Genomic DNA, 27,635 nt, shown 5'->3' on the forward strand with positions numbered 1-27,635 from the left:
TATATATATATATATATATATATATATATATATATCCAATTTGTATCCAATCATTATTTGCATAACCATAAAAAGGAAATATATTTATATATATATATATACAATTTCAATCATTGTTTATATTACCAATAAAAATAATTAAAAATAAATAAATATCCAATTTGTATCCAATCAGGGAGGCCCTTGTAATGCAGAATTAAAGGAGATTGTACAATCAGATTGCAATGTGTGTGATGGGCCCAGAAGTGCACAGACATGAAGTGGCTGCAAAAAGGCTGCTGGGGATCAGCAAATGATGAAAATCATTATTTTACAATAAAAGATAATTTTCTATAATACTCAGAGCCTTAGCTGCTTCACACCCACTTCAGACCAGGCTGAGTCACCCCTCCCCTCCCCCTCCAAGTAGTAGTAATCCCCCCCCCCCCTCATTTCCCGGCTGGCAGCCTCTCAGACCCCACATGTTGCTGGCTCCCTGCCCCGCCCCCGCGGGCGCCCCCTGCCGGCCACACACGGCCGATTCCCACGATGTGCGGGGAGTCAGCCAACTGCCACTGATCACGCTTCAATCCGAGGCTTTTCTATTAAACACATTTTATTATTAGACATCTTTTTTCATCGTAAAAAAAAAACTTCTTCTCTGATATAAAAGTTCATCTTAGAAAAGTCCGATAAATAAGCAGGCTCGCAGTGAAGTCTCTCTGAGCTCCGCGGGGGGCTTACCGGACATCGGAGTCGGTTCTGTGGTCGGGGGACCATTGAAGGACCGCTCTTCACTCTATAAGCCCCCCCAGCTCAGTCCTGGGGCCCCTCTAAGGAGGACAGTTGCTCGCGCACATTCACACATAAAAAAAATGAACAGACATCATCGTAGCTTATTCCTGGGGGGGCATTAACCCCTGTGCTCCCGGAGGGGAGGGGGCATCATCGGTATCCAGGGGGGGGGGGGGTATAATACTGTCAGGCTGCTGAGAATTACAGCAAAAAAAAAAAAAACTCTGTGGGGGCTTCTTCACCCGGGTGACCCGAGCAACTGTCCGGTGCTTGGTTCAGGTCCAGTCAGTGGTGACACCTGGGTGAGTGGGGCACTTTTCCCAGTTGCTCGGTTCTGCTCCAACCATTGGTTCTGGTAGTGGTCCAACCAGTGGTGACACCAGGATGAGTGGGGCACCCTTCCCAGTTGCTTGGCTCTGGTCCGACCAGAGGTGACAATGACACCAGGATGAGTGGGGCACCCTTCCCAGTTGCTCGGTTCTGCTCCAACCAATGATTCTGGTAGTGGTCCAGTCAGTGGCGACAGCTACACCAGGATGAGGGGGGCACCTGTCCAGTTGCTTGGCTCTGGTTGAAGCATTGGTAACACCTATTCATACTTGGATGAGTGGGGCACCTGTCTGTCCAGTTGCTCGGGTCTGGTGACAGCTACACCTGGAGGACTAGGACCCCCTGTCTAGTTCCTTGGGTCTGCTACTGGTCCTATTGGTACTGGTCCAAGCATTGGTGACCCCCACACCTGAATGACCCCCCCCCCCCCCTGGTTGAAGCATTGGTGACCTCCACACCTGGACCATTGTGGCACCTGTCCAGTTGCTCGGGTCTGATGACAGCTACACCTGGAGGACTAGGACCTCCTCTCTAGTTTCTGGGGTCTGCTACTGGTCTTAATGGTATTGGTCACCCCCACACCTGGATAATTTGGTGTCCCCCCCCCCCTTGTCTAGCTGCTCTGTTCTGGTCCAAGTATTGGTGACCCCCACACCTGGATGGCTTGATGCCCCCCCCCCCCTCTGTCCAGTTGCTCGGACCTGGTTCAAGCAGTGGTGACCCCCACACCTGGATGACCGGTGTCCCCCCCCCCCCCCCTCCCGGTTGCTCTGTGCTGGTTGAAGCATTGGTGACCTCCACACCTGGACCACTATGGCACCTGTCCAGTTGCTCGGGTCTGGTGACAGCTACAGCTGGATGACTAGGACCTCCTGTCCAGTTCCTCGGGTCTGTTACTGGTCTTACTGGTCCTGGTGACCCCACACCTGGATGACTTGGTGCCCCCCTCTCCAGTTGCTCTGTTCTGGTCCAAGCAATGGTGACCCCCCCTGGATGACTTGGTGCCCCCCCCCCCCAATGTTGCTCGGGCGAGCTCTACACCTGTATGACCAGCGCTCCGTTCCCAGTTGCTCGGGTCTGGTACTGATCCAACCAGTTCCTGAGCTCCCCGATCTTGTATCCCTCGGGGCCCCGGCCCCCCTGGTAGACCACCTTGCCGTCCAGGATGACGTAGAGGCGTTCGAAGTAGGCGCCGTAGGCAGCGTTGGAGGCGTTGGACATGGTGTCCGCCACCACCCGGCACCCGGGGGCCCCCTGGAGCATGAGCTGCGCGGCGCGGAGCCGGTCCTGCAGGCATTGGTGGGTGGGGATCTGGTAGGCGGCGTCTGTGCTCAGCCAGCCATCGCAGGGGTGGGCTTCCTCGATGTAGACCAGCAGAAAGTCGGCGATGTCGAGGCGCTGCGCGGCCAGGCGCTGGTAGGCTTGCAGGCGCGCCATGAAGGGGGGTCAGGTGCAGCTGCCGAAGTTGACCACCAGGGGTCTGTGGCCCTTGGAGAAGTCCAGGATCCTGCACAGCCGTTGGCCCTCCAGGGTCACCACCTCAGTATTGGGGGCCCCTCCTCCCAGGTGCGCCGACTTGAAGAAGTCGAGCTTCTGTCCGTACCAGACCGCCTTCAGGGACTCCATGGTACACATGCGGTTGGTGTCGGAGACGCAGAGTGGGGGGTCTTCCCTGGGGGCCCCCCCGTCCTCCTCTTTGGCCCCTCGGATCACCCTCCTGCGGACACAGCGGAAGTCCAGCAGCCAGAGAAGGAGTGCGGTGAGGAGGAAACGCGGCAGCAGCAGGCAGAAGGCGAGGAGCCGGCAACAGGTGTGCGGAGCGGGGAGCATGGTGAGACTGGGGGGCTCCCAGAGCTTCTGAACACCCGATCATCGCTCACCCCCCATTTTATAAATCAAGACTCCACCTCCGGACAGCACCGCCTCTCCAGCCGGGGGATTACCTTCTCCAATGACCTCAAAAAAAGATAACGTGCCCCCCCCCCCAAAAAAAAAGGGGGGTCAGACTGGGAGCACTTAGAGACACATCAGAACCCCAATCAGCAACTTTCCCTTCTTCATGGGGGGGTCACCTTCTCTAATGACCTACAGAAAGATAAGGTGCTCCAAAAACAAGGGGGGGGGGGGGGTCAGCCTGGGGACCCCATTAGGATCCCATAAATCTCCTATGAAGACTCCTTCAGCAGCCCCCCCCAATCCCAGCCACCCCAGCACAGATCTCATCTTCTCTGGAGGGTATTGATCAGCAACTTTCCTCTCCCCTCCCATCCCCTCCCCTCCCCCTCCCATCACAGGAGGTCCCCCCCCCCATCACATTACAAGAGCCCCCCCTCCCATCACTTTACAGGAGCCCCCCCCCCCTTACAAGAGTACCCCCCCTCCCATCACATTACAGGAGCCCCCCCCCCTCCCATCACATTACAGGAGCCCCCCCTCCCATCACATTACAGGAGCCCCCCTCCCATCACATTACAGGAGCCCCCCCTCCCATCACATTACAGGAGCCCCCCTCCCATCACATTACAGGAGCCCCCCTCCCATCACATTACAGAAGCCCCCCCCCCCTCCCATCACTTTATAGGAGCCCCCCATTACAATACAGGAGCCCCCCCACTCCCATTACAATACAGGAGCCCCCCCCCTCCCATCACATTACAGGAGCCCCCCCCCCTCCCATCACATTACAGGAGCCCCCCCTCCCATCACATTACAGGAGCCCCCCCTCCCATCACATTAAAGGAGCCCCCCTCCCATCACATTACAGAAGCCCCCCCCCCCTCCCATCACTTTATAGGAGCCCCCCATTACAATACAGGAGCCCCCCCCCTCCCATTACAATACAGGAGCCCCCCATCACATTACAGGAGCCCCCCCCCCATCACTTTACAGGAGCCCCCCCTTACAAGAGTACCCCCCCATTACAATACAGGACCCCCCCCCCCATCACAGGAGGGCACTTCCAAAAAATAAAGATGCATCACCCTGCAGCCTCCCCGAGCCAAATCCTGGCACAGGGCTGCGGAGGAGCGGGGCGCCTGCAGTGCAGAATTACCGGCACTGATCACAGCTGCTGTGTCATGGAACCCCAACAGCCGCGGGGCAGTGGATGCAGCACCCCACAACGGATATCCTCCACCTATACAGGGTATCCCCCACTTCTACAAGCTATTACCCACCTATACAGACTATTACCCACCTATACAGACTATCACCCACCTATACATACTATTACCCACCTATACAGACTATCCCCCACCTATACAGACTATCACCCACCTATACATACTATTACCCACCTATACAGACTATTACCCACCTATACAGACTATTACCCACCTATACAGACTATTACCCACCTATACAGACTATTACCCACCTATACAGACTATTACCCACCTATACAGACTATCACCCACCTATACAGACTATCTCCCACCTATACAGACTATCTCCCACCTATACAGACTATTACCCACCTATACAGACGATTACCCACCTATACAGAATATGACCCACCTATACAGACTATCCCCACCTTTACAGACTATCCCCCACCTATACAGACTATTACCCACCTATACAGACTATCACCCACCTATACAGACTATTACCCACCTATACAGAATATGACCCACCTATACAGAATATGACCCACCTATACAGACTATCACCCACCTATACAGACTATCACCCACCTATACAGACTATCCCCCACCTATACAGACTATTACCCACCTATACAGACTATCTCCCACCTATACAGACTATTACCCACCTATACAGACTATCACCCATTTATACAAACTATCACCCACCTATACAGGGTATCCCCTACTTCTACAGACTATCACCCACCTATACAGACTATCACCCACCTATACAGACTATCCCCCACCTATACAGACTATTACCCATTTATACAGACTATCACCCATTTATACAAACTATCACCCACCTATAGAAAACTATCCCCCACTTCTACAGACTATCACCCACCTATACAGACTATCACCTACCTATACAGACTATCACCCACCTATACAGACTATCACCCACTTCTACAGACTATCACACACCTATACAGACTATCACCCACTTCTACAGACTATCACACACCTATAAAGGGTATCCTCTACTTCTACAGACTATCACCCACTTCTACAGACTATCACCCACTTCTACAGACTATCACACACCTATACAGACTATCACCCACCTGTACAGGCTGCACCCCTCACACCCACACCTATACGGGCTATCCCCCACCTGTACAGACTATCCCCCACCTATACAGACTATCACCCACCTATACAGACTATCACCCATTTATACAAACTATCACCCACCTATAGAAAACTATCCCCCACTTCTACAGACTATCACCCACCTACACAGACTATCACCCACTTCTACAGACTATCACACACCTATACAGACTATCACCCACTTCTACAGACTATCACACACCTATACAGACTATCACCTACCTGTACAGACTATCACCCACCTATACAGACTATCACCCACCTGTACAGGCTGCACCCCTCACACCCCCACCTATACAGACTATCACCCACCTGTACAGACTATCCTCCACCTATACAGACTATTACCCACCTATACAGACTATCACCCACCTGTACAGACTATCCCCCACCTATACAGACTATTACTCACCTATACAGACTATCCCCCACCTATACAGACTATTACCCACCTATACAGACTATCACCCACCTATACAGACTATTACCCACCTATACAGACTATTACCCACCTATACAGACTATTACCCACCTATACAGACTATCACCCACCTATACAGACTATTACACACCTATACAGACTATTACCCACCTATACAGACTATTACCCACCTATACAGACTATTACCCACCTATACAGACTATCACCCACCTATACAGACTATTACACACCTATACAGACTATTACCCACCTATACAGACTATCCCCCACCTATACAGACTATTACTCACCTATACAGACTATCCCCCACCTATACAGACTATCTCCCACCTATACAGACTATTACCCATCTATACAGACTATCACTCACCTGTACAGACTATCACTCACCTATACAGACTATTACCCACCTATACAGACTATCACCCACCTGTACAGACTATCCCCCACCTATACAGACTATTACTCACCTATACAGACTATCCCCCACCTATACAGACTATTACCCACCTATACAGACTATTACCCACCTATACAGACTATCACCCACCTGTACAGGCTGCACCCCTCACACCCCCACCTATACAGACTATCACCCACCTGTACAGACTATCCTCCACCTATACAGACTATTACCCACCTATACAGACTATCACCCACCTGTACAGACTATCCCCCACCTATACAGACTATTACCCACCTATACAGACTATCACCCACCTATACAGACTATTACCCACCTATACAGACTATTACCCACCTATACAGACTATTACCCACCTATACAGACTATCACCCACCTATACAGACTATTACACACCTATACAGACTATTACCCACCTATACAGACTATTACCCACCTATACAGACTATTACCCACCTATACAGACTATCACCCACCTATACAGACTATTACACACCTATACAGACTATTACCCACCTATACAGACTATCCCCCACCTATACAGACTATTACTCACCTATACAGACTATCCCCCACCTATACAGACTATCTCCCACCTATACAGACTATTACCCATCTATACAGACTATCACTCACCTGTACAGACTATCACTCACCTGTACAGACTATTACACACCTATACAGGCTGTGCTTTACTCATATAGGCTGTCCCCCTCCTATACTTTGTTTCCTCTATAATAATCCCTCATTCCATAGCAGCAATGTATCCTGGTGACAGTGCAGTCACATCTATGAGCAGAGCCTGCACCTGTCTGCACACATTCCCCTCTCAGTCCCTATAGGATCCCTATCTATAAATCCTTCTCCTGCCCTGTGATGGGCTGACCTTGTCTATAGCAATCCATCCCCGGTGTCCCGGTCCGGTCTGGTCCGGCTCTGAGCTCTTCAGAGGTGAAATGTGAGCGGAGTGTCCCCGGGAGGAGGAAGCCGGAGATTTCCAACCTGTTGCAGCGGCAATCACACCGGGTGCGGTACCGCCGGCGGCCACTAGAGGGAGCTGTTGTCCGTTCTTCCATGCAGGGCTCTCTGCGAAGGCTCTGCAAAGTTTTTGGGACATTTTCCTCCCCCCACCCCCCACCTACAGGAAGGAGGAGAAGATTTGGGATTTGTGTTCTTATGTAACCGATTAGATAAAAATCAACCTTATCATTAACTGTCCAATCAGATTTCATTAAAGTCATTGTTACTCTCCGATTCCTCCTGTATTGGAATTGTATCGTCTCCTTTTCATATTGTAAAGCGCTCTATAAATCCTGAATAATAATAATAATAATAATAATAATAAATAATAAATAATAATAATAATAAATAATAGTAATAATAATATTGGTATATGTGCAGCTTTCATTAAAATAACACCCGTTCCCTCCGCGCTGCGCCAGTGGCGGCTGGTGCTCACATTTTTTTGGGGGGGGGGGGGGGGGCGCAAAAAGAAAAATGTAATAGGTATTGCTTCGTGGCAAAAAACGCAGTAAACAATTGCATGACTTTGAGGTGATGGTACAGGCATGGCACAGGTGATGGCACAGGTCATGGCACAGGTCATGGTACAGGCATGGCACAGGTGATGGCACAGTCACAGTCATGTCACTTACCTGCTCTTGGGCTGGCTCACTCGACCGGACCAACTGCTGTGCCGTGGGCTGCTGAAGACGGGAGACACGTCGGTCCTGGGTCCGGAGGGACAGTACTTATGATAGGGAGTAGGTAGGGACTCCTGGGTCCGGAGGGACAGTACTTATGATAGTAGGGAGTAGGTAGGGACCCCTGGGTCCGGAGGGACAGTACTTATGATAGTAGGGAGTAGGTAGGGACCCCTGGGTCCGGAGGGACAGTACTTATGATAGTAGGGAGTAGGTAGGGGCTCCTGGTCTGGAGGGACAGTACTTATGGTAGTAGGGAGTAGGTAGGGACTCCTGGGTCCGGAGGGACAGTACTTATGGTAGTGGGGAGTAGGTAGGGGCTCCTGGTCTGGAGGGACAGTACTTATGATAGTAGGGAGTAGGTAGGGGCTCCTGGTCTGGAGGGACAGTACTTATGATAGTAGGGAGTAGGTAGGGACTCCTGGGTCCGGAAGGACAGTACTTATGATAGTAGGGAGTAGGTAGGGACTCCTGGGTCCGGAGGGACAGTACTTATGATAGGGAGTAGGTAGGGGCTCCTGGTCCGGAGGGACAGTACTTATGATAGTAGGGAGTAGGTAAGGACTCCTGGGTCCGGAGGGACAGTACTTATGATAGGGAGTAGGTAGGGGCTCCTGGTCTGGAGGGACAGTACTTATGATAGTAGGGAGTAGGTAAGGACTCCTGGGTCCGGAGGGACAGTACTTATGATAGGGAGTAGGTAGGGGCTCCTGGTCCGGAGGGACAGTACATATGATAGTAGGGAGTAGGTAAGGACTCCTGGGTCCGGAGGGACAGTACTTATGATAGGGAGTAGGTAGGGGCTCCTGGTCTGGAGGGACAGTACTTATGGTAGTAGGGAGTAGGTAGGGGCTCCTGGTCTGGAGGGACAGTACTTATGATAGTAGGGAGTAGGTAAGGACTCCTGGGTCCGGAGGGACAGTACTTATGATAGTAGGGAGTAGGTAGGGACTCCTGGGTCCGGAGGGACAGTACTTATGATAGTAGGGAGTAGGTAGGGACTCCTGGGTCCGGAGGGACAGTACTTATGATAGTAGGGAGTAGGTAGGGACTCCTGGGTCCGGAGGGACAGTACTTATGATAGTAGGGAGTAGGTAGGGGCTCCTGGGTCCTGTGGGAAAGTAATTACTGAATAGTCAGGACAGTTGGAGTAAGTAGCAGAAATCAGACTCACGTGTCGGGTGGGGTGGTGGAAGGGGCCCCGGGCCGCGCACAGCCGGGCAGGAGGATGTACAGAAGAGCCCAGCTCCCCCACATGGTGCTCCCCCCGCAGGTTCAGGCCATGAGGGGGCGACACTGGACACCCCGACTTCTCCGGGCAGCTCCTCTTCTGCCGATCCCTCTCTGATCGCAGATTAATTCTGCACGATCCGATCCCCGATTACAGCTGACCAATCACAACGTGAGCCCCCCCCCCCTCATTATCCCCCCCCGCTGCTGCCACAGAATAATACTGGAAGTCTGCGCTCTGCAGGATCACATCCTGTCACTTCACCTCCTCTGTACTGCGCTCTGCTCTCTGCGTGCGACATTCTACACTTTACTGCTCCCTTCTATTCTCTATATAACACAGCGGTGGCTTCTCCGGCATGGCGGCGAGTCCTCAGTCCTCCCGGCTCCCGCCTCCGTCCTCCCCAGCCAATGGCATGGGGTTTGCCTTTTGGCCAATCAGGAAGCGCGTATCGGACGCGCTTCCTGATTGGCCAGGAGGAGGATCCGTGTGACAATAGTGAATTTTCATTCGCTATTGTCACACAATGGGTGGGCTCGGGATGCACTGCTCTGCGCCCCGGGTCCACCCTCTTCTGAACACTGGCCGCCACTGCGCTGCGCACATATACCTGCGTGACAACGCACTTTATGGTGAGGCACAATAAAAACACGGATCTTATCACCTTTTTAAAGCTGAACTCCAGGTACGGATAATTTTACATCGTTACGTTGTATAGTAGTGGTGTACTAGGGGTGCAGTAGTGATGTAGTAGTGGTGTAGTAGTGGTGTACCAGGGGTGTAGTCAGGGCTGCTGTTAGAAATCACGAGGCCCCGTACAGCCTACTTGGCAGGCCCCCCCCCCCCGAATATATCAAGACAATATTTTCACTAATAATACATTAACTTCATTATTAGCGGACACAATTGTATCAGTGAATGTGTGGGAATTAGCTATTTTAAATTGTTTTTTTACATTTAAACAAAAAATATGTAATTTATTTTAAAAATGTTGAAAATGTTTACAATTATTTTAGTTTACAATTTTTTTAAAATGAATTTATTACAATGTTTAATTATTATTATTATTATTATTATTATTATTTTTTTTTACAATTTGTTATTTTTATACAGGACAGTAAAGCCTGCAACGCTGGGGGGGGGGGGGAGGCGCCACAGTGAAAGGGCGGCACATGGGGAGAGGGGGGATCAGAAGCAGGCAGAACAAGGAGAGGGGGGATCGGTGTCGGAGAAGCAATTACAGGAATGATGCCTTGTGTCTGTGTCTCTCCCTGCAGCAGCTGAAAGCTGGCAGGAGGGGGGGGGGACTGGCTTTCAGCAGCTGCGGAGGGCCGCACAGGGCTTCCTTCTGTAATTGCCCCTCTGCCCGACCGAAGTGATTCCCCGTGCTGTTGGGGCCCCCCTGTGTGCCCGGGCCCCCTACAAGAGGATGGTGGTCCCCCCCTATCAGCGGCCCTGGGTGTAGTAGTGGTGTAGTAGTGGTGTGGTAGTGGTGTAGTAGGGGTGTAGTAGTGGTATAGTAGGGGTGTGGTAGTGTTGTGGTAGGGGTGTGGTAGTGGTGTAGTAGTGGTGTGGTAATAGTGTAGTAGTTGTGTGGTAGTGGTATAGTAGTGGTGTAGTAGTGGTATGGTAATAGTGTAGTAGTGGTGTGGTAGTGGTATAGTAGGGGTGTGGTAGTGGTATAGTAGGGGTGTAGTAATGGTATAGTAGGGGTGTGGTAGTGGTATAGTAGGGGTGTAGTAGTGGTATAGTAGGGGTGTGGTAGTGGTATAGTAGTGGTGCAGTTGTAGTATGGTAATAGTGTAGTAGTGGTTTAGTAGGGGTGTGGTAGTGGTATAGTAGGGGTGTGGTAATGGTATAGTAGGGGTGTGGTAGTGGTTTAGTAGTGGTGTAGTAGTGGTATAGTAGGGGTGTGGTAGTGGTTTAGTAGTGGTGTAGTAGTGGTGTAGCAGGGGTGTAGTAGGGGTGTGGTAGTGGTATAAAAGGGGTGTGGTAATGGTTTAGTAGTGGTGTGGTAGTGGTATAATAGGGGTGTGGTAGTGGTATAATAGGGGTGTAGTAGGGGTGTGGTAGTGGTATAATAGGGGTGTAGTAGTGGTATGGTAATAGTGTAGTAGTGGTGTGGTAGTGGTATAATAGGGGTGTAGTAGTGGTGTAGTAGTGGTATAGTAGGGGTGTGGTAGTGGTATAGTAGGGGTGTGGTAGTGGTATAGTAGGGGTGTGGTAGTGGTGTAGAGGTGGTGTAGTAGTGGTGTGGTAGTGGTATAATAGGGGTGTAGTAGTGGTGTAGTAGGGGTGTAGTAGTGGTGCTTATACAGCGATTTCCAGCTTCTGGAGGGATCTCACAGGCTTGGTATATACAGAGATATATTGAGCCAAGCTAGAACAATGTTGAGCTATAAAATATATTTGCCTGGAACTCAGCTTCAGGCTTGGTTCACATATATGCAAATCAGATGCGTTTTAAACCCCACCCGATTCGCATGACATGTGAACCAGACCGTCTTTCAATGGAATCAGTTCACAGACATGAAGGCCGGTTGCGGTGCAATTTAAAAAAGGGTCCTGTGTGTTCTTCAGTCTGTTTCAGGTGAGATTTCAGTATCAAATTCACACCTGAACTGCTGAATGGAAACCGTACCGGACTCTGCACACAAACTGAACCCACATACATGTGAACCCAGCCTTGGCAAAACATCACTAAAGGGGTCCCCAGCAGGAGGAAGGAGGTCCTGATTCCTCTATATAGATCTTTATATCACTAGAGGGGTCCCCAGCAGGAGGAAGGAGGTCCTGATTCCTCTATATAGATCTTTATATCACTAGAGGGGTCACCAGCAGGAGGAAGGAGGTCCTGATTCCTCTATATAGATCTTTATATCACTAGAGGGGTCCCCAGCAGGAGGAAGGAGGTCCCCATTCCTCTATATAGATCTTTATATCACTAGAGGGGTCACCAGCAGGAGGAAGGAGGTCCCCATTCCTCTATATAGATCTTTATATCACTAGAGGGGTCCCCAGCAGGAGGAAGGGGGTCCTGATTCCTCTATATAGATCTTTATATCACTAGAGGGGTCCCCAGCAGGAGGAAGGAGGTCCTGATTCCTCTATATAGATCTTTATATCACTAGAGGGGTCACCAGCAGGAGGAAGGAGGTCCTGATTCCTCTATATAGATCTTTATATCACTAGAGGGGTCCCCAGCAGGAGGATGGAAGGTCCTGATTCCTCTATATAGATCTTTATATCACTAGAGGGGTCCCCAGCAGGAGGAAGGAGGTCCTGATTCCTCTATATAGATCTTTATATCACTAGAGGGGTCACCAGCAGGAGGAAGGAGGTCCTGATTCCTCTATATAGATATTTATATCACTAGAGGGGTCCCCAGCAGGAGCAAGGGGGTCCTGATTCCTCTATATAGATCTTTATATCACTAGAGGGGTCACCAGCAGGAGGCAGGAGGTCCTGATTCCTCTATATAGATCTTTATATCACTAGAGGGGTCACCAGCAGGAGGAAGGAGGTCCTGATTCCTCTATATAGATCTTTATATTACTAGAGGGATCACCAGCAGGAGGATGGAAGGTCCTGATTCCTTTATATAGATCCTGTTGGAAGATGAACCTTCGCCCCAGTCTGAGGTCCAGAGCGCTCTGGAGAAGGTTTTCATCAAGGATGTCTCTGTACATTTATGCATTCATCTTTCCCTCCATCCTGACTAGTCTCGCAGTTCCTGCCGCTGAAAAACATCCCCACAGCATAATGCTGCCACCACCATGCTTCACAGTAGGGATGGTATTGGCCAGGTGATGGGCGGTGCCTGGTTTCCTCCAGACATGACGCTTGCCATTCAGGCCAAAGAGTTCAATCTTTGTTTCATCAGAGCAGAGAGTTTTGTTTCTCATGGTCTGAGAGTCCTTCAGGTGCCTTTTGGTAAACTCCAGGCGGGCTGTCATGTGACTTTTACTGAGGAGTGGCTTCCATCTGGCCACACCCATACAGGCCTGATTGGTGGAGTGCTGCAGAGATGGTTGTTCTTCTAGAAGGTTCTCCTCTCTCCACAGAGAAGCTCTGTCAGAGTGACCATCGGGTTCTTGGTCACCTCCCTGACTAAGGTCTTTCTTCATCGTTTGCTCAGTTTGGCCAGGTTGCCCGCTTTATGAAAAGCTCTGGTGGTTCCAAATTTCTTCTGTTTACGAATGATGGAAACCACTGTGCTCATTGGGACCTTCAATGCTGCAGAAATGTTTCTGTACCCTTCCCCCGATCTGTGCCTCCATACAATCCTGTCTCCGAGGTCTACAGACAATTCCTTGGACTTCATGGCCTGGTTTGTGCTCTGACATGCACTGTTACCTGTGGGACCTTATATAGACAGGTGTGTGCCTCTCCAAATCATGTCCAATCAACTAAATTTACCACAGGTGGACTCCAATCAAGTTGTAGAAACATCTCAAGGATGATCAGTGGAAACAGGGTGCACCTGAGTGTCATGGCAAAGGGTGTGAATACTTATGTACATGGGATTTTTTCATTTTTTATTTATTAAAAAATTTGAAAAAATCTCAAACAAACTTCTCTCACGTTGTCATTATGGGGGGATTGTTTGTAGAATTTTGAGGAAAATAATGAATTTAATCAATTTTGGAATAAGGCTGTAACATAACAAAATGTGGAAAAAGTGAAGCGATGTGAGTACTTTCCTCTTTATGGAGGGATCCCCTGTAATAGGAATAGGGATGAAAGGTCCTCTTTATGGAGGGATCCCCTGTAATAGGAATAGGGATGACAGATCCTCTTTATGGAGGGATCCCCTGTAATAGGAATAGGGATGACAGGTCCTCTTTATGGAGGGATCCCCTGTAATAGGAATAGGGATGACAGGTCCTCTTTATGGAGGGATCTCCTGTAATAGGAATAGGGATGATGGGTCCTCTTTATGGAGGGATCTCCTGTAATAGGAATAGGGATGACAGGTCCTCTTTATGGAGGGATCTCCTGTAATAGGAATAGGGATGACAGGTCCTCTTTATGGAGGGATCTCCTGTAATAGGAATAGGGATGATGGGTCCTCTTTATGGAGGGATCTCCTGTAATAGGAATAGGGATGACAGGTTCTCTTTATGGAGGGATCCCCTGTAATAGGAATAGGGATGACAGGTCCTCTTTATGGAGGGATCCCCTGTAATAGGAATAGGGATGACAGGTCCTCTTTATGGAGGGATCTCCTGTAATAGGAATAGGGATGATGGGTCCTCTTTATGGAGGGATCTCCTGTAATAGGAATAGGGATGACAGGTCCTCTTTATGGAGGGATCTCCTGTAATAGGAATAGGGATGACAGGTCCTCTTTATGGAGGGATCTCCTGTAATAGGAATAGGGATGATGGGTCCTCTTTATGGAGGGATCTCCTGTAATAGGAATAGGGATGATGGGTCCTCTTTATGGAGGGATCTCCTGTAATAGGAATAGGGATGACAGGTCCTCTTTATGGAGGGATCTCCTGTAATAGGAATAGGGATGATGGGTCCTCTTTATGGAGGGATCCCCTGTAATAGGAATAGGGATGACAGGTCCTCTTTATGGAGGGATCCCCTGTAATAGGAATAGGGATGACGGGTCCTCTTTATGGAGAGATCTCCTGTAATAGGAATAGGGATGACAGGTCCTCTTTATGGAGGGATCTCCTGTAATAGGAATAGGGATGATGGGTCCTCTTTATGGAGGGATCCCCTGTAATAGGAATAGGGATGACAGGTCCTCTTTATGGAGGGATCTCCTGTAATAGGAATAGGGATGATGGGTCCTCTTTATGGAGGGATCCCTGTAATAGGAATAGGGATGACAGGTCCTCTTTATGGAGGGATCCCCTGTAATAGGAATAGGGATGACAGGTCCTCTTTATGGAGGGATCCCCTGTAATAGGAATAGGGATGACAGGTCCTCTTTATGGAGGGATCTCCTGTAATAGGAATAGGGATGATGGGTCCTCTTTATGGAGGGATCTCCTGTAATAGGAATAGGGATGACAGGTCCTCTTTATGGAGGGATCTCCTGTAATAGGAATAGGGATGACAGGTCCTCTTTATGGAGGGATCTCCTGTAATAGGAATAGGGATGATGGGTCCTCTTTATGGAGGGATCTCCTGTAATAGGAATAGGGATGACAGGTTCTCTTTATGGAGGGATCCCCTGTAATAGGAATAGGGATGACAGGTCCTCTTTATGGAGGGATCCCCTGTAATAGGAATAGGGATGACAGGTCCTCTTTATGGAGGGATCCCCTGTAATAGGAATAGGGATGACAGGTCCTCTTTATGGAGGGATCTCCTGTAATAGGAATAGGGATGATGGGTCCTCTTTATGGAGGGATCTCCTGTAATAGGAATAGGGATGAAAGGTCCTCTTTATGGAGGGATCCCCTGTAATAGGAATAGGGATGACAGATCCTCTTTATGGAGGGATCCCCTGTAATAGGAATAGGGATGACAGGTCCTCTTTATGGAGGGATCCCCTGTAATAGGAATAGGGATGACAGGTCCTCTTTATGGAGGGATCTCCTGTAATAGGAATAGGGATGACAGATCCTCTTTATGGAGAGATCCCTGTAATAGGAATAGGGATGAGAGGTCCTCTTTATGGAGAACTCCCCTGTTATAGGAATAGGGATGACAGGTCCTCTTTATGGAGAGATCTGGGGTTAATAAGACCTCAGATCTCTCCTACAGCCAAGATCACTCAGTATTGACAACTGCCAAGCCGGGCATGAGGTCATCACGTCGGAGGGTATAGGATTGTGTATATGGGATTGTATGGTTGGGGAGGGTATAGGATTCTGTATATGGGATTGTATGGTTGGGGAGGGTATAGGATTCTGTATATGGGATTGTATGGTTGGGGTGGGTATAGGATTGTGTATATGGGATTGTATGGTTGGGGAGGGTATAGGATTGTGTATATGGATTGTATGGTTGGGGTGGGTATAGGATGGTGTATATGGGATTGTATGGTTGGGGAGGGTATAGGATTGTGTATATGGGATGGTATGGTTGGGGAGGGTATAGGATTGTGTATATGGATTGTATGGTTGGGGTGGGTATAGGATGGTGTATATGGGATTGTATGGTTGGGGAGGGTATAGGATTGTGTATATGGGATTGTATGGTTGGGGAGGGTATAGGATTGTGTATATGGGATTGTATGGTTGGGGCGGGTATAGGATTGTGTATATGGGATTGTATGGTTGGGGAGGGTATAGGATTGTGTAATGGGATTGTATGGTTGGGGTGGGTATAGGATTGTGTATATGGGATTGTATGGTTGGGTGGGTATAGGATTGTGTATATGGGATGGTATGGTTGGGGAGGGTATAGGATTGTGTATATGGATTGTATGGTTGGGGTGGGTATAGGATGGTGTATATGGGATTGTATGGTTGGGGAGGGTATAGGATTGTGTATATGGGATTGTATGGTTGGGGAGGGTATAGGATTGTGTATATGGGATTGTATGGTTGGGGCGGGTATAGGATTGTGTATATGGGATTGTATGGTTGGGGAGGGTATAGGATTGTGTAATGGGATTGTATGGTTGGGGTGGGTATAGGATTGTGTATATGGGATTGTATGGTTGGGTGGGTATAGGATTGTGTATATGGGATTGTATGGTTGGGGAGGGTATAGGATTGTGTATATGGGATTGTATGGTTGGGGCGGGTATAGGATTGTGTATATGGGATTGTATGGTTGGGGAGGGTATAGGATTGTGTATATGGGATTGTATGGTTGGGGCGGGTATAGGATTGTGTATATGGGATTGTATGGTTGGGGAGGGTATAGGATTGTGTATATGGGATTGTATGGTTGGGGAGGGTATAGGATTGTGTATATGGGATTGTATGGTTGGGGAGGGTATAGGATTGTGTATATGGGATTGTATGGTTGGGGCCGGTATAGGATTGTGTATATGGGGTGGATGGTTGGGGCGGGTAAAGGATTGTGTATATGGGATTTTATGGTTGGGGAGGGTATAGGATTGTGTATATGGGGTGGATGGTTGGGGAGGGTAAAGGATTGTGTATATGGGGTGGATGGTTGGGGAGGGTATAGGATTGTGTATATGGGATTGTATGGTTGGGAAGGGTATAGGATTGTGTATATGGGATTGTATGGTTGGGGTGGGTATAGGATTGTGTATATGGGATTGTATGGTTGGGGTGGGTATAGGATTGTATATATGGGATTGTATGGTTGGGGTGGGTATAGGATTGTGTATATGGGATTGTATTGTTGGGGCGGGTATAGGATTGTGTATAGGGGATTGTATGGTTGGGGCGGGTATAGGATTGTGTATATGGGATTGTATTGTTGGGGCGGGTATAAGATTGTGTATATGGGATTGTATGGTTGGGATGCGTATAGGATTGTGTATATGGGATTGTATGGTTGGGGCAGGTATAGGATTGTGTATATGGGATTGTATGGTTGGGGCAGGTATAGGATTGTGTATATGGGATTGTATGGCTGGGGCGGGTATAGGATTGTGTATATGGGATTGAATGGTTGGGGTGGGTATAGGATTGTGTATATGGGATTGTATGGTTGGGGCGGGTATAGGATTGTGTATATGGGATTGTATGGTTGGGGCGGGTATAGGATTGTGTATATATGGGATTGTATGGTTGGGGCAGGTATAGGATTGTGTATATGGGATTGTATGGTTGGGGTGGGTATAGGATTGTGTATATGGGATTGTATGGTTGGGGTGGGTATAGGATTGTGTATATGGGATTGTATGGTTGGGGTGGGTATTGGATTGTATATATGGGATTGTATGGTTGGGGTGGGTATAGGATTGTGTATATGGGATTGTATTGTTGGGGCGGGTATAGGATTGTGTATAGGGGATTGTATGGTTGGGGAGGGTATAGGATTGTGTATATGGGATTGTATGGTTGGGATGCGTATAGGATTGTGTATATGGGATTGTATGGTTGGGGCGGGTATAGGATTGTGTATATGGGATTGTATGGTTGGGGCGGGTATAGGATTGTGTATATGGGATTGTATGGTTGGGGCAGGTATAGGATTGTGTATATGGGATTGTATGGTTGGGGTGGGTATAGGATTGTGTATATGGGATTGTATGGTTGGGGTGGGTATAGGATTGTGTATATGGGATTGTATGGTTGGGGCGGGTATAGGGTTGTGTATATGGGATTGTATGGTTGGGGTGGGTATAGGATTGTGTATATGGGATTGTATGGTTGGGGCGGGTATAGGATTGTGTATATGGGATTGTATGGTTGGGGAGGGTATAGGATTGTGTATAGGGGATTGTATGGTTGGGGAGGGTATAGGATTGTGTATATGGGATTGTATGGTTGGGGTGGGTATAGGAATGTGTATATGGGATTGTGTGGTTGGGGAGGGTATAGGATTGTGTATATGGGATTGTATGGTTGGGGCGGGTATAGGATTGTGTATATGGGATTGTATGGTTGGGGCAGGTATAGGATTGTGTATATGGGATTGTATGGTTGGGGTGGGTATAGGATTGTGTATATGGGATTGTATGGTTGGGGTGGGTATAGGATTGTGTATATGGGATTGTATGGTTGGGGCGGGTATAGGATTGTGTATATGGGATTGTGTGGTTGGGGTGGGTATAGGATTGTGTATATGGGATTGTATGGTTGGGGCGGGTATAGGATTGTGTATATGGGATTGTATGGTTGGGGAGGGTATAGGATTGTGTATATGGGATTGTATGGTTGGGGTGGGTATAGGATTGTGTATATGGGATTGTATGGTTGGGGTGGGTATAGGATTGTGTATATGGGATTGTATGGTTGGGGTGGGTATAGGATTGTGTATATGGGATTGTATGGTTGGGGAGGGTATAGGATTGTGTATATGGGATTGTATGGTTGGGGAGGGTATAGGATTGTGTATAGGGGATTGTATGGTTGGGGAGGGTATAGGATTGTGTATATGGGATTGTATGGTTGGGGTGGGTATAGGATTGTGTATATGGGATTGTATGGTTGGGGAGGGTATAGGATTGTGTATATGGGATTGTATGGTTGGGGAGGGTATAGGATTGTGTATATGGGATTGTATGGTTGGGGAGGGTATAGGATTGTGTATATGGGATTGTATGGTTGGGGAGGGTATAGGATTGTGTATATGGGATTGTATGGTTGGGGTGGGTATAGGATTGTGTATATGGGATTGTATGGTTGGGGAGGGTATAGGATTGTGTATATGGGATTGTATGGTTGGGGAGGGTATAGGATTGTGTATATGGGATTGTATGGTTGGGGAGGGTATAGGATTGTGTATATGGGATTGTATGGTTGGGGAGGGTATAGGATTGTGTATATGGGATTGTATGGTTGGGGTCGGTATAGGATGGTGTATATGGGATTGTATGGTTGGGGTGGGTATAGGATTGTGTATATGGGATTGTATGGTTGGGGTGGGTATAGGAATGTGTATATGGGATTGTATGGTTGGGGAGGGTATAGGATTGTGTATATGGGATTGTATGGTTGGGGAGGGTATAGGATTGTGTATATGGGATTGTATGGTTGGGGTGGGTATAGGAATGTGTATATGGGATTGTATGGTTGGGGAGGGTATAGGATTGTGTATATGGGATTGTATGGTTGGGGAGGGTATAGGAATGTGTATATGGGATTGTATGGTTGGGGAGGGTATAGGATTGTGTATATGGGATTGTATGGTTGGGGAGGGTATAGGATTGTGTATATGGGATTGTATGGTTGGGGAGGGTATAGGATTGTGTATATGGGATTGTATGGTTGGGGCGGGTATAGGATTGTGTATATGGGATTGTATGGTTGGGTTTTCATTACTGATTGCGTCTTTTTTCAATCAGACTAACGATGTAATTTAATAATGAACATGTTATACTTACCTGCTCTGTAATGGTTTTGCACAGAGCAGCCCTCAATTCTCCACTTCTGGGGTCCCCCACCTGCACTCTGGGCTCCTCCACCCCTGCTGAGTGCCCACAAAGCCAGCCACTTGCTATGAGGACACTCGTGCAGGCTTGCTCCCGAGCCATTGACACACACTGGGTGTAGCTTGTCCACGCCCCCTGCTTCCTCCTCACTGGTTGTGATTGACATCAGCACAGAGTTGTATAAAGTACTGGAAACCCATACTTGAGTAGAAGTGGAAGCGCTCAATCAAAAAGTGACTTGAGTAGAAGTACTAAAGTATTCAACATTTTTTGTACTTAAGTATTGCAAGTAGTTTTTTTTTGCTACTCAAGTACTGAAAGTAAAAGTACAAGTACTGTGTTATGTAGTTATTAAAGAAAGAAGTCAAAAGTTTGAACATCATATTGTTTTTTATTATTTCAAATGCAGCTTTTATTTATACATACAGTAGCATTTATTTTCCTATGCGCTGATAATACACAATGTTCTGAGCTTCATGAAATCTGCCATCTACTGTTCTGGCAGTGGTAATTTTTATAATAGTAACGAGTAACTATGCAGCACAAAAAAAAAATATCGGAGTAGAAGTATTGAAATCATTGAAAAAATGTAGTGAAGTAAAAGTGGAAGTAGGAGAAAAAGATTCTACTCTAGGAAAGTACAGATACCGCCTTTCCGTACTTAGTACAGTAGTGAAGTAGTTCTACTTAGTTACTATACATCTCTGCATCAGCCAGAGCCAATGGCTCCTGGTTCTCCCGCACCCCCCCCCCCCCATCCTAATTTCTACACACACCCCCCACCCCCCCAATGCATAAGCAAAAATATAACAGAAATGTCCCTAGATTACCTATAATGAGAGCTGGTCTGGACAGTGGTGGACAGAGTCACCAAAGGGCCCCTGTGTGAGACCAGTTTCTGGGCCCCCTATGCAACTATTGGGCAGGTAACCATTTCACCATTTATAGAGTGACAGATAGAAGCTCTGCTCATGTCTATGTGATGGTTGGAGGGGTCGGAGTATCTGGAATAATTGGTGGGCCGGTCCCCGTGTCAGGACAATGCTCATACAGTGGGGGCCGCCATTGCTTGTCTCCCATTGGTGGATCCAGACAGGTCATCATATGCATTGGAGACAAGATGAGTTCTGCTCCAAAACTATGGCTGCTTCTGGCAGAGGTCATTGTCAATGCTATGACAGGTTCTCTTTATGCTGCTTGTCATATGCAGCACCCTTATCACCTGAACAGAGATCCCAGCATTGGTCTTCAGAGGACCTTTGTAACCAATCGGCCATTCTTACTTTTCATTACTGTGAATGATAGACTCCACTGAGAAATGGCATTTACTTATAGGTGGGGAGCAGGGCCGGGACAAGGGGTGGGCAGAAAGTACAGCTGCTCTGGGCGCAGTGAAGGTGCAAAAAATAGATGCAGGGTGGTTCACCAACTCTACAACATGTATTAATAGTGGGGAAGGGGGACACAGTTCTGGATCCTTGCCCTGGGTGCTGGATTGTCCCAGTACTGGTGGAGAGTGATGGGGTAGATCAGCCTCTGACTTCCTCTATGCCTTGGATAGTCCACTAGTGAGATCTCCCTGCTGTTATTCCCATTCTTCTCCCCCGTCTCCTCCTCCATAATAATAAATAAATAATGAATGCAGCAGGGATGGTGGGAGCTCCTTTAGTAAATGCTGGTGTCTGTGACCCCATCGGGGAGATTTCCACTCACTTCCTGTTCTGACCCCACCCAGAGCGGAGAAATCTGACAGGTAGGGGGCGCAGACGCCTATACCCTGACTTAGGATCTTCCTTTTCTTTCTTCCATTCAAAACTAAAAAAAGTGGAAAATGAGAAGCGGGAACTGTGTGCGATTTGTGGACTAAGCGCAGCTTCACTCAGCTTCACTGCATTGGCTTGACACAGCAGAATGAACAAACTGGAAGTCTTTAGTAAATCATCGCCATTATCTCTGTCAGCACCATGGACAGGGATTAGACATGAAGTCTTATGAGTGTTGGGGTAAGAAGGGCAATGTATGAAGGGAAGTCTACAAAGTGATACATTGTATAGGAAGATACTAATGCAGATTCTTCTATATGTGATACATTGTACCACTGAGGATTGAGAGAAGTCTGCAAGGTGATACAATGTACCAATAATTACCAATGAAGATCGGTCTATACGTGATACAATGTATAGGAATTAGCAATGAAGATTGGTCTATATCTGATACATTGTACCACTGAAAGCCCAACACTGAGGGAGGAGAGAAGTCTACAAGGTGATACAATGTACCAAGAATTACCAATAAGATTTGTCTATATCTGATACATTGTGCCACTGAGGGCCCAACACTGAGGATTGAGAGAAGTCTACAAGGTGATACAATGTACCAAGAATTACCAATGAAGATCGGTCTATACATGATACAATGTATAGGAATTAGCAATGAAGATTGGTCTATATCTGATACAATGTATAGGAATTAGCAATGAAGATTGGTCTATATCTGATACATTGTACCCCCGAAAGCCCAACACTGAGGATTGAGAGAAGTCTACAAGGTGATACAATGTACCAAGAATTACCAATGAAGATTTGTCTATATCTGATACATTGTGCCAAAGAGATTCCACCACTGAGGATGATGATAGACCTGTTGTCACTTGAGTTGGCATTGTGTTGCGTTTGTCTGTTTTTGTTCGCTTGCAAAAAAATTAATAAACAGAAATTAAAAAAAAAAAAAAAAAAAGATACTACACCAGAACTAGTGTCCCCATTGGAAGATTTCTCCTCTGTCCCTGTGGGATTTTGTTTTACTTTCAGTGATAATGGTAAACAGGACAAATAGAGACGGGGAATCTCCCTAACGGGGACACAGACAGAAATAAAAACCTGACAGGGGGTCTAATCCCTCTCCACTCAATCCAACACTAAAAGAAAAGTTTTGCCTTTGGTTATACTTTAATTGAAGAAGCTGAAGTTAGAAGCTGATTGGCTCCCGTGCACCAGATTTTGCACTCTCCAGTTTTAGTAAATCTGTTCTTTCCTTGTCCTGCAGGCTAAAGGTCAGTTTGTGATGTTCCTTCCTTGTCCTGCACGGTGAGGGCCGGTCAGTGATGTTCCTTCCTTGTCCTGCACGGTGAGGGCCGGTCAGTGATGTTCCTTCCTTGTCCTGCACAGTGAGGGCCGGTCAGTGATGTTCCTTCCTTGTCCTGCAGGCTGAGGGTCGGTCAAAGATGTTTCTTCCTTTTCCTGCACGGTGAGGGCCGGTCAGTGATGCTCCTTCCTTGTCCTGCACAGTGAGGGCCGGTCAGTGATGTTCCTTCCTTGTCCTGCACAGTGAGGGCCGGTCAGTGATGTTCCTTCCTTGTCCTGCACAGTGAGGGCAGGTCAGTGATGTTCCTTCCTTGTCCTGCAGGCTGAGGGCCGGTCAAAGATGTTTCTTCCTTGTCCTGCACAGTGAGGGCCAGTCAGTGATGTTCCTTCCTTGTCCTGCACAGTGAGGGCCGGTCAGTGATGTTCTTTCCTTGTCCTGCAGGCTGAGGGTCGGTCAAAGATGTTTCTTCCTTTTCCTGCACGGTGAGGGCCGGTCAGTGATGCTCCTTCCTTGTCCTGCACAGTGAGGGCCGGTCAGTGATGTTCCTTCCTTGTCCTGCACGGTGAGGGCCGGTCAGTGATGTTCCTTCCTTGTCCTGCACAGTGAGGGCAGGTCAGTGATGTTCCTTCCTTGTCCTGCAGGCTGAGGGCCGGTCAAAGATGTTTCTTCCTTGTCCTGCACAGTGAGGGCCAGTCAGTGATGCTCCTTCCTTGTCCTGCACAGTGAGGGCCGGTCAGTGATGTTCCTTCCTTGTCCTGCACAGTGAGGGCCGGTCAGTGATGTTCCTTCCTTGTCCTGCAGGCTGAGGGCCGGTCAGTGATGTTCCTTCCTTGTCCTGCACAGTGAGGGCCGGTCAGTGATGTTTCTTCCTTGTCCTGCACAGTGAGGGCCAGTCAGTGATGTTCCTTCCTTGTCCTGCAGGCTGAGGGCCGGTCAAAGATGTTTCTTCCTTGTCCTGCACAGTGAGGGCCGGTCAGTGATGTTTCTTCCTTGTCCTGCACAGTGAGGGCCAGTCAGTGATGTTCCTTCCTTGTCCTGCACAGTGAGGGCCAGTCAGTGATGTTCCTTCCTTGTCCTGCACAGTGAGGGCCAGTCAGTGATGCTCCTTCCTTGTCCTGCACAGTGAGGGCCGGTCAGTGATGTCCCTTTCCTGTCCTGCACGGTGAGGGCCGGTCAGTGATGTCCCTTCCTTGTCCTGCACAGTGAGGGCTGGTCAGTGATGTCCCTTCCTTGTCCTGCATGCTGAGGATTGGCACCAGAAGGAAACAGATGTCCCAGTAGTAAGTGGACCGATGCAGCAACTTGGTAGCTCCAAGGGGGACTGGAAGATAAGCAGAGTAAGACAAGCTGGGTCATACACAGAGCGATCAGACCAGGTACAGATGGGGAGACAGGAGAATGGTCAAGGAACAGGCCAGGGTCGATGCAGGCAGAGAGCAGGAGTAGTCAGAGGCAAGCCGGGTCAGAATTCCAAGAATTCCAAGAGCAGATGCAGGTAACAGGGAACAGGACAATGACATAACGATGGAGATGAGACAGCACTGATCCTAGGTGCAGATCCAGCTTAAATAGCCCTTTGGCACCTTCATCTGTCACAGGATGAGTACGCACCTTTTCTTTGGGAGGTTTGAGGAACAGAGACTCGTCTGCGGGTATTAACTTGTCTTCTGGCAGAGCCTTCCTGACAGCTGCTCAGTGATGTTCCTTCCTTGTCCTGCATTCTGAGGGCCAGTCAGCGATGTTCCTTCCTTGTCCTCCACGGTGAGGGCCGGTCAGTGATGCTCCTTCCTTGTCCTGCACAGTGAGGGCCGGTCAGTGATGTTCCTTCCTTGTCCTGCACGGTGAGGGCCGGTCAGTGATGTCCCTTCCTTGTCCTGCAGAGTGAGGGCCGGTCAGTGATGTTCCTTCCTTGTCCTGCACAGTGAGGGCCGGTCAGTGATGTTCCTTCCTTGTCCTGCATGGTGAGGGCCGGTCAGTGATGTCCCTTCCTTGTCCTGCAGAGTGAGGGCCGGTCAGTGATGTTCCTTCCTTGTCCTGCACAGTGAGGACCGGTCTGTGATGTTTCTTCCTTGTCCTGCACAGTGAGGGCCGGTCAGTGATGCTCCTTCCTTGTCCTACACAGTGAGGGCCGGTCAGTGATGCTCCTTCCTTGTCCTGCACGGTGAGGGCCGGTCAGTGATGTTCCTTCCTTGTCCTGCACGGTGAGGGCCGGTCAGTGATGTTCCTTCCTTGTCCTCCACGGTGAGGGCCGGTCAGTGATGCTCCTTCCTTGTCCTGCACAGTGAGGGCCGGTCAGTGATGTTCCTTCCTTGTCCTGCACGGTGAGGGCCGGTCAGTGATGTCCCTTCCTTGTCCTGCAGAGTGAGGGCCGGTCAGTGATGTTCCTTCCTTGTCCTGCACAGTGAGGGCCGGTCAGTGATGTTCCTTCCTTGTCCTGCATGGTGAGGGCCGGTCAGTGATGTCCCTTCCTTGTCCTGCAGAGTGAGGGCCGGTCAGTGATGTTCCTTCCTTGTCCTGCACAGTGAGGACCGGTCTGTGATGTTTCTTCCTTGTCCTGCACAGTGAGGGCCGGTCAGTGATGCTCCTTCCTTGTCCTACACAGTGAGGGCCGGTCAGTGATGCTCCTTCCTTGTCCTGCACGGTGAGGGCCGGTCAGTGATGTTCCTTCCTTGTCCTGCACGGTGAGGGCCGGTCAGTGATGTTCCTTCCTTGTCCTGCAGGCTGAGGGCCGGTCAGTGATGTTTCTTCCTTGTCCTGCACAGTGAGGGCCGGTCAGTGATGTCCCTTCCTTGTCCTGCACAGTGAGGGCCGGTCAGTGATGTTCCTTCCTTGTCCTGCACAGTGAGGGCCGGTCAGTGATGTTCCTTCCTTGTCCTGCACAGTGAGGGCCAGTCAGTGATGTCCCTTCCTTGTCCTGCATGGTGAGGGCCGGTCAGTGATGTTCCTTCCTTGTCCTGCACGGTGAGGGCTGGTCAGTGATGTTCCTTCCTTGTCCTGCAGGCTGAGGGCCGGTCAGTGATGTTTCTTCCTTGTCCTGCACAGTGAGGGCCGGTCAGTGATGTCCCTTCCTTGTCCTGCACAGTGAGGGCCGGTCAGTGATGTTCCTTCCTTGTCCTGCACGGTGAGGGCCGGTCAGTGATGCTCCTTCCTTGTCCTGCACAGTGAGGGCCGGTCAGTGATGTCCCTTCCTTGTCCTGCATTCTGAGGGCCGGTCAGTGATGTTCCTTCCTTGTCCTGCATGGTGAGGCCCGGTCAGTGATGTTTCTTCCTTGTCCTGCATTCTGAGGGCCGGTCAGTGATGTTCCTTCCTTGTCCTGCATTCTGAGGGCCGGTCAGTGATGTTCCTTCTTTGTCCTGCATTCTGAGGGCCGGTCAGTGACCAAGGTATAAACAGTGAAGTCACAGACTGGCTGCACTTTCTGGCAAGGCTACTTGCCTAGATCACTAAGCAAACCCTTTGAGAAGATCCACATATGATGTTTTTTAATAATGAACAGAAGCATTCAACTTTCTGAACCGGTAAAACCCAAGCACTGTTTTCTTGGTGAGATCTTTAAAGTGGTCCTTTATACACAGACGATGTGTGATGTTTCAGCTTGTAGGCAGGGTCGGCAAACAGGGTGGGTGGCAGGGAATGCTGCCCTGAGCACATGGTTGGGGGAGCCCATTGCCTGGACAAGATCATCCAGTGCCTAGGGCAAAGATGCCAAATTGTCCCTTCCCTCTTCATTATGTGTGATCTTATGAGGAGGAGGGTGAAAGAGAGCACAGCCTGCACCTCCTCCCACCTCTCTCCTCCTCTCCTTGCCTCTTCCACTGCTGGGCTAACAGAAGTAGTGACCCCACTGTCACTAATCCTGTCAGCCCTATAGTAGAAAGAGCTTGCAAAGCCCCCATCCCTACAATACACACTGAGCCCAGGGCAGCCGTTCCTTCTGCCCACCTCCGGGGCCCTGAGCCTTCCTTCTGTTACAAGGCTGACAGAAGTGGTGACAGTGGCAGTGATTTTGACAAGCAAGAGACTGTTGGGCATAGGATCCCCTAAGCTTGGACATCATAAATGGGGAAGGGAGGGCACAGTCAGGAACCTTTGCCCTGGGCGTTGGATGACCTTGTTCTGGCACTGCTTGTAGGTGTGGGAATGGGGGTGGAGAGCAATCATTCATGTTTCCCTCCTCATTGGGTGCCAAGTGTGGGTCACATGAGAGGCCGGGGTGGGTTCTTCTGGGCTATGCTAGGCACTTACAATAGGGTCTCTGCCAACTGCTGAACCTTACACATGGGGTGTCTTTACTGGAACAGACGACTGGTCTATAATAAACTCCCTTGATATAATATACATCACACCGGTCACTTGTGCATTATGGAGGGACACACAGAGCCTTGCCCTCT

At 49.0% G+C, this 27,635-nt stretch overlaps 1 protein-coding gene across 1 annotated transcript; it reads right to left on the reverse strand.

Moving 5' to 3' along the window:
- Positions 1–2,129: 2,129 nt before the first annotated feature.
- On the reverse strand, positions 2,130–2,934 carry DIO3 (iodothyronine deiodinase 3; the record flags this gene model as incomplete). The annotated part of the gene is made up of 1 exon (XM_082275139.1): positions 2,130–2,934. One exon carries the CDS (start codon positions 2,932–2,934, stop codon positions 2,140–2,142), a length of 795 nt encoding a protein of 264 aa, XP_082131265.1. The 3' UTR covers positions 2,130–2,139.
- Between the last annotated feature and the right edge of the window lie 24,701 nt (positions 2,935–27,635).

Source organism: Pelophylax lessonae (assembly GCF_965119305.1).
Source record: "Pelophylax lessonae genome assembly, chromosome: 13".
NCBI lineage: Eukaryota > Metazoa > Chordata > Amphibia > Anura > Ranidae > Pelophylax > Pelophylax lessonae.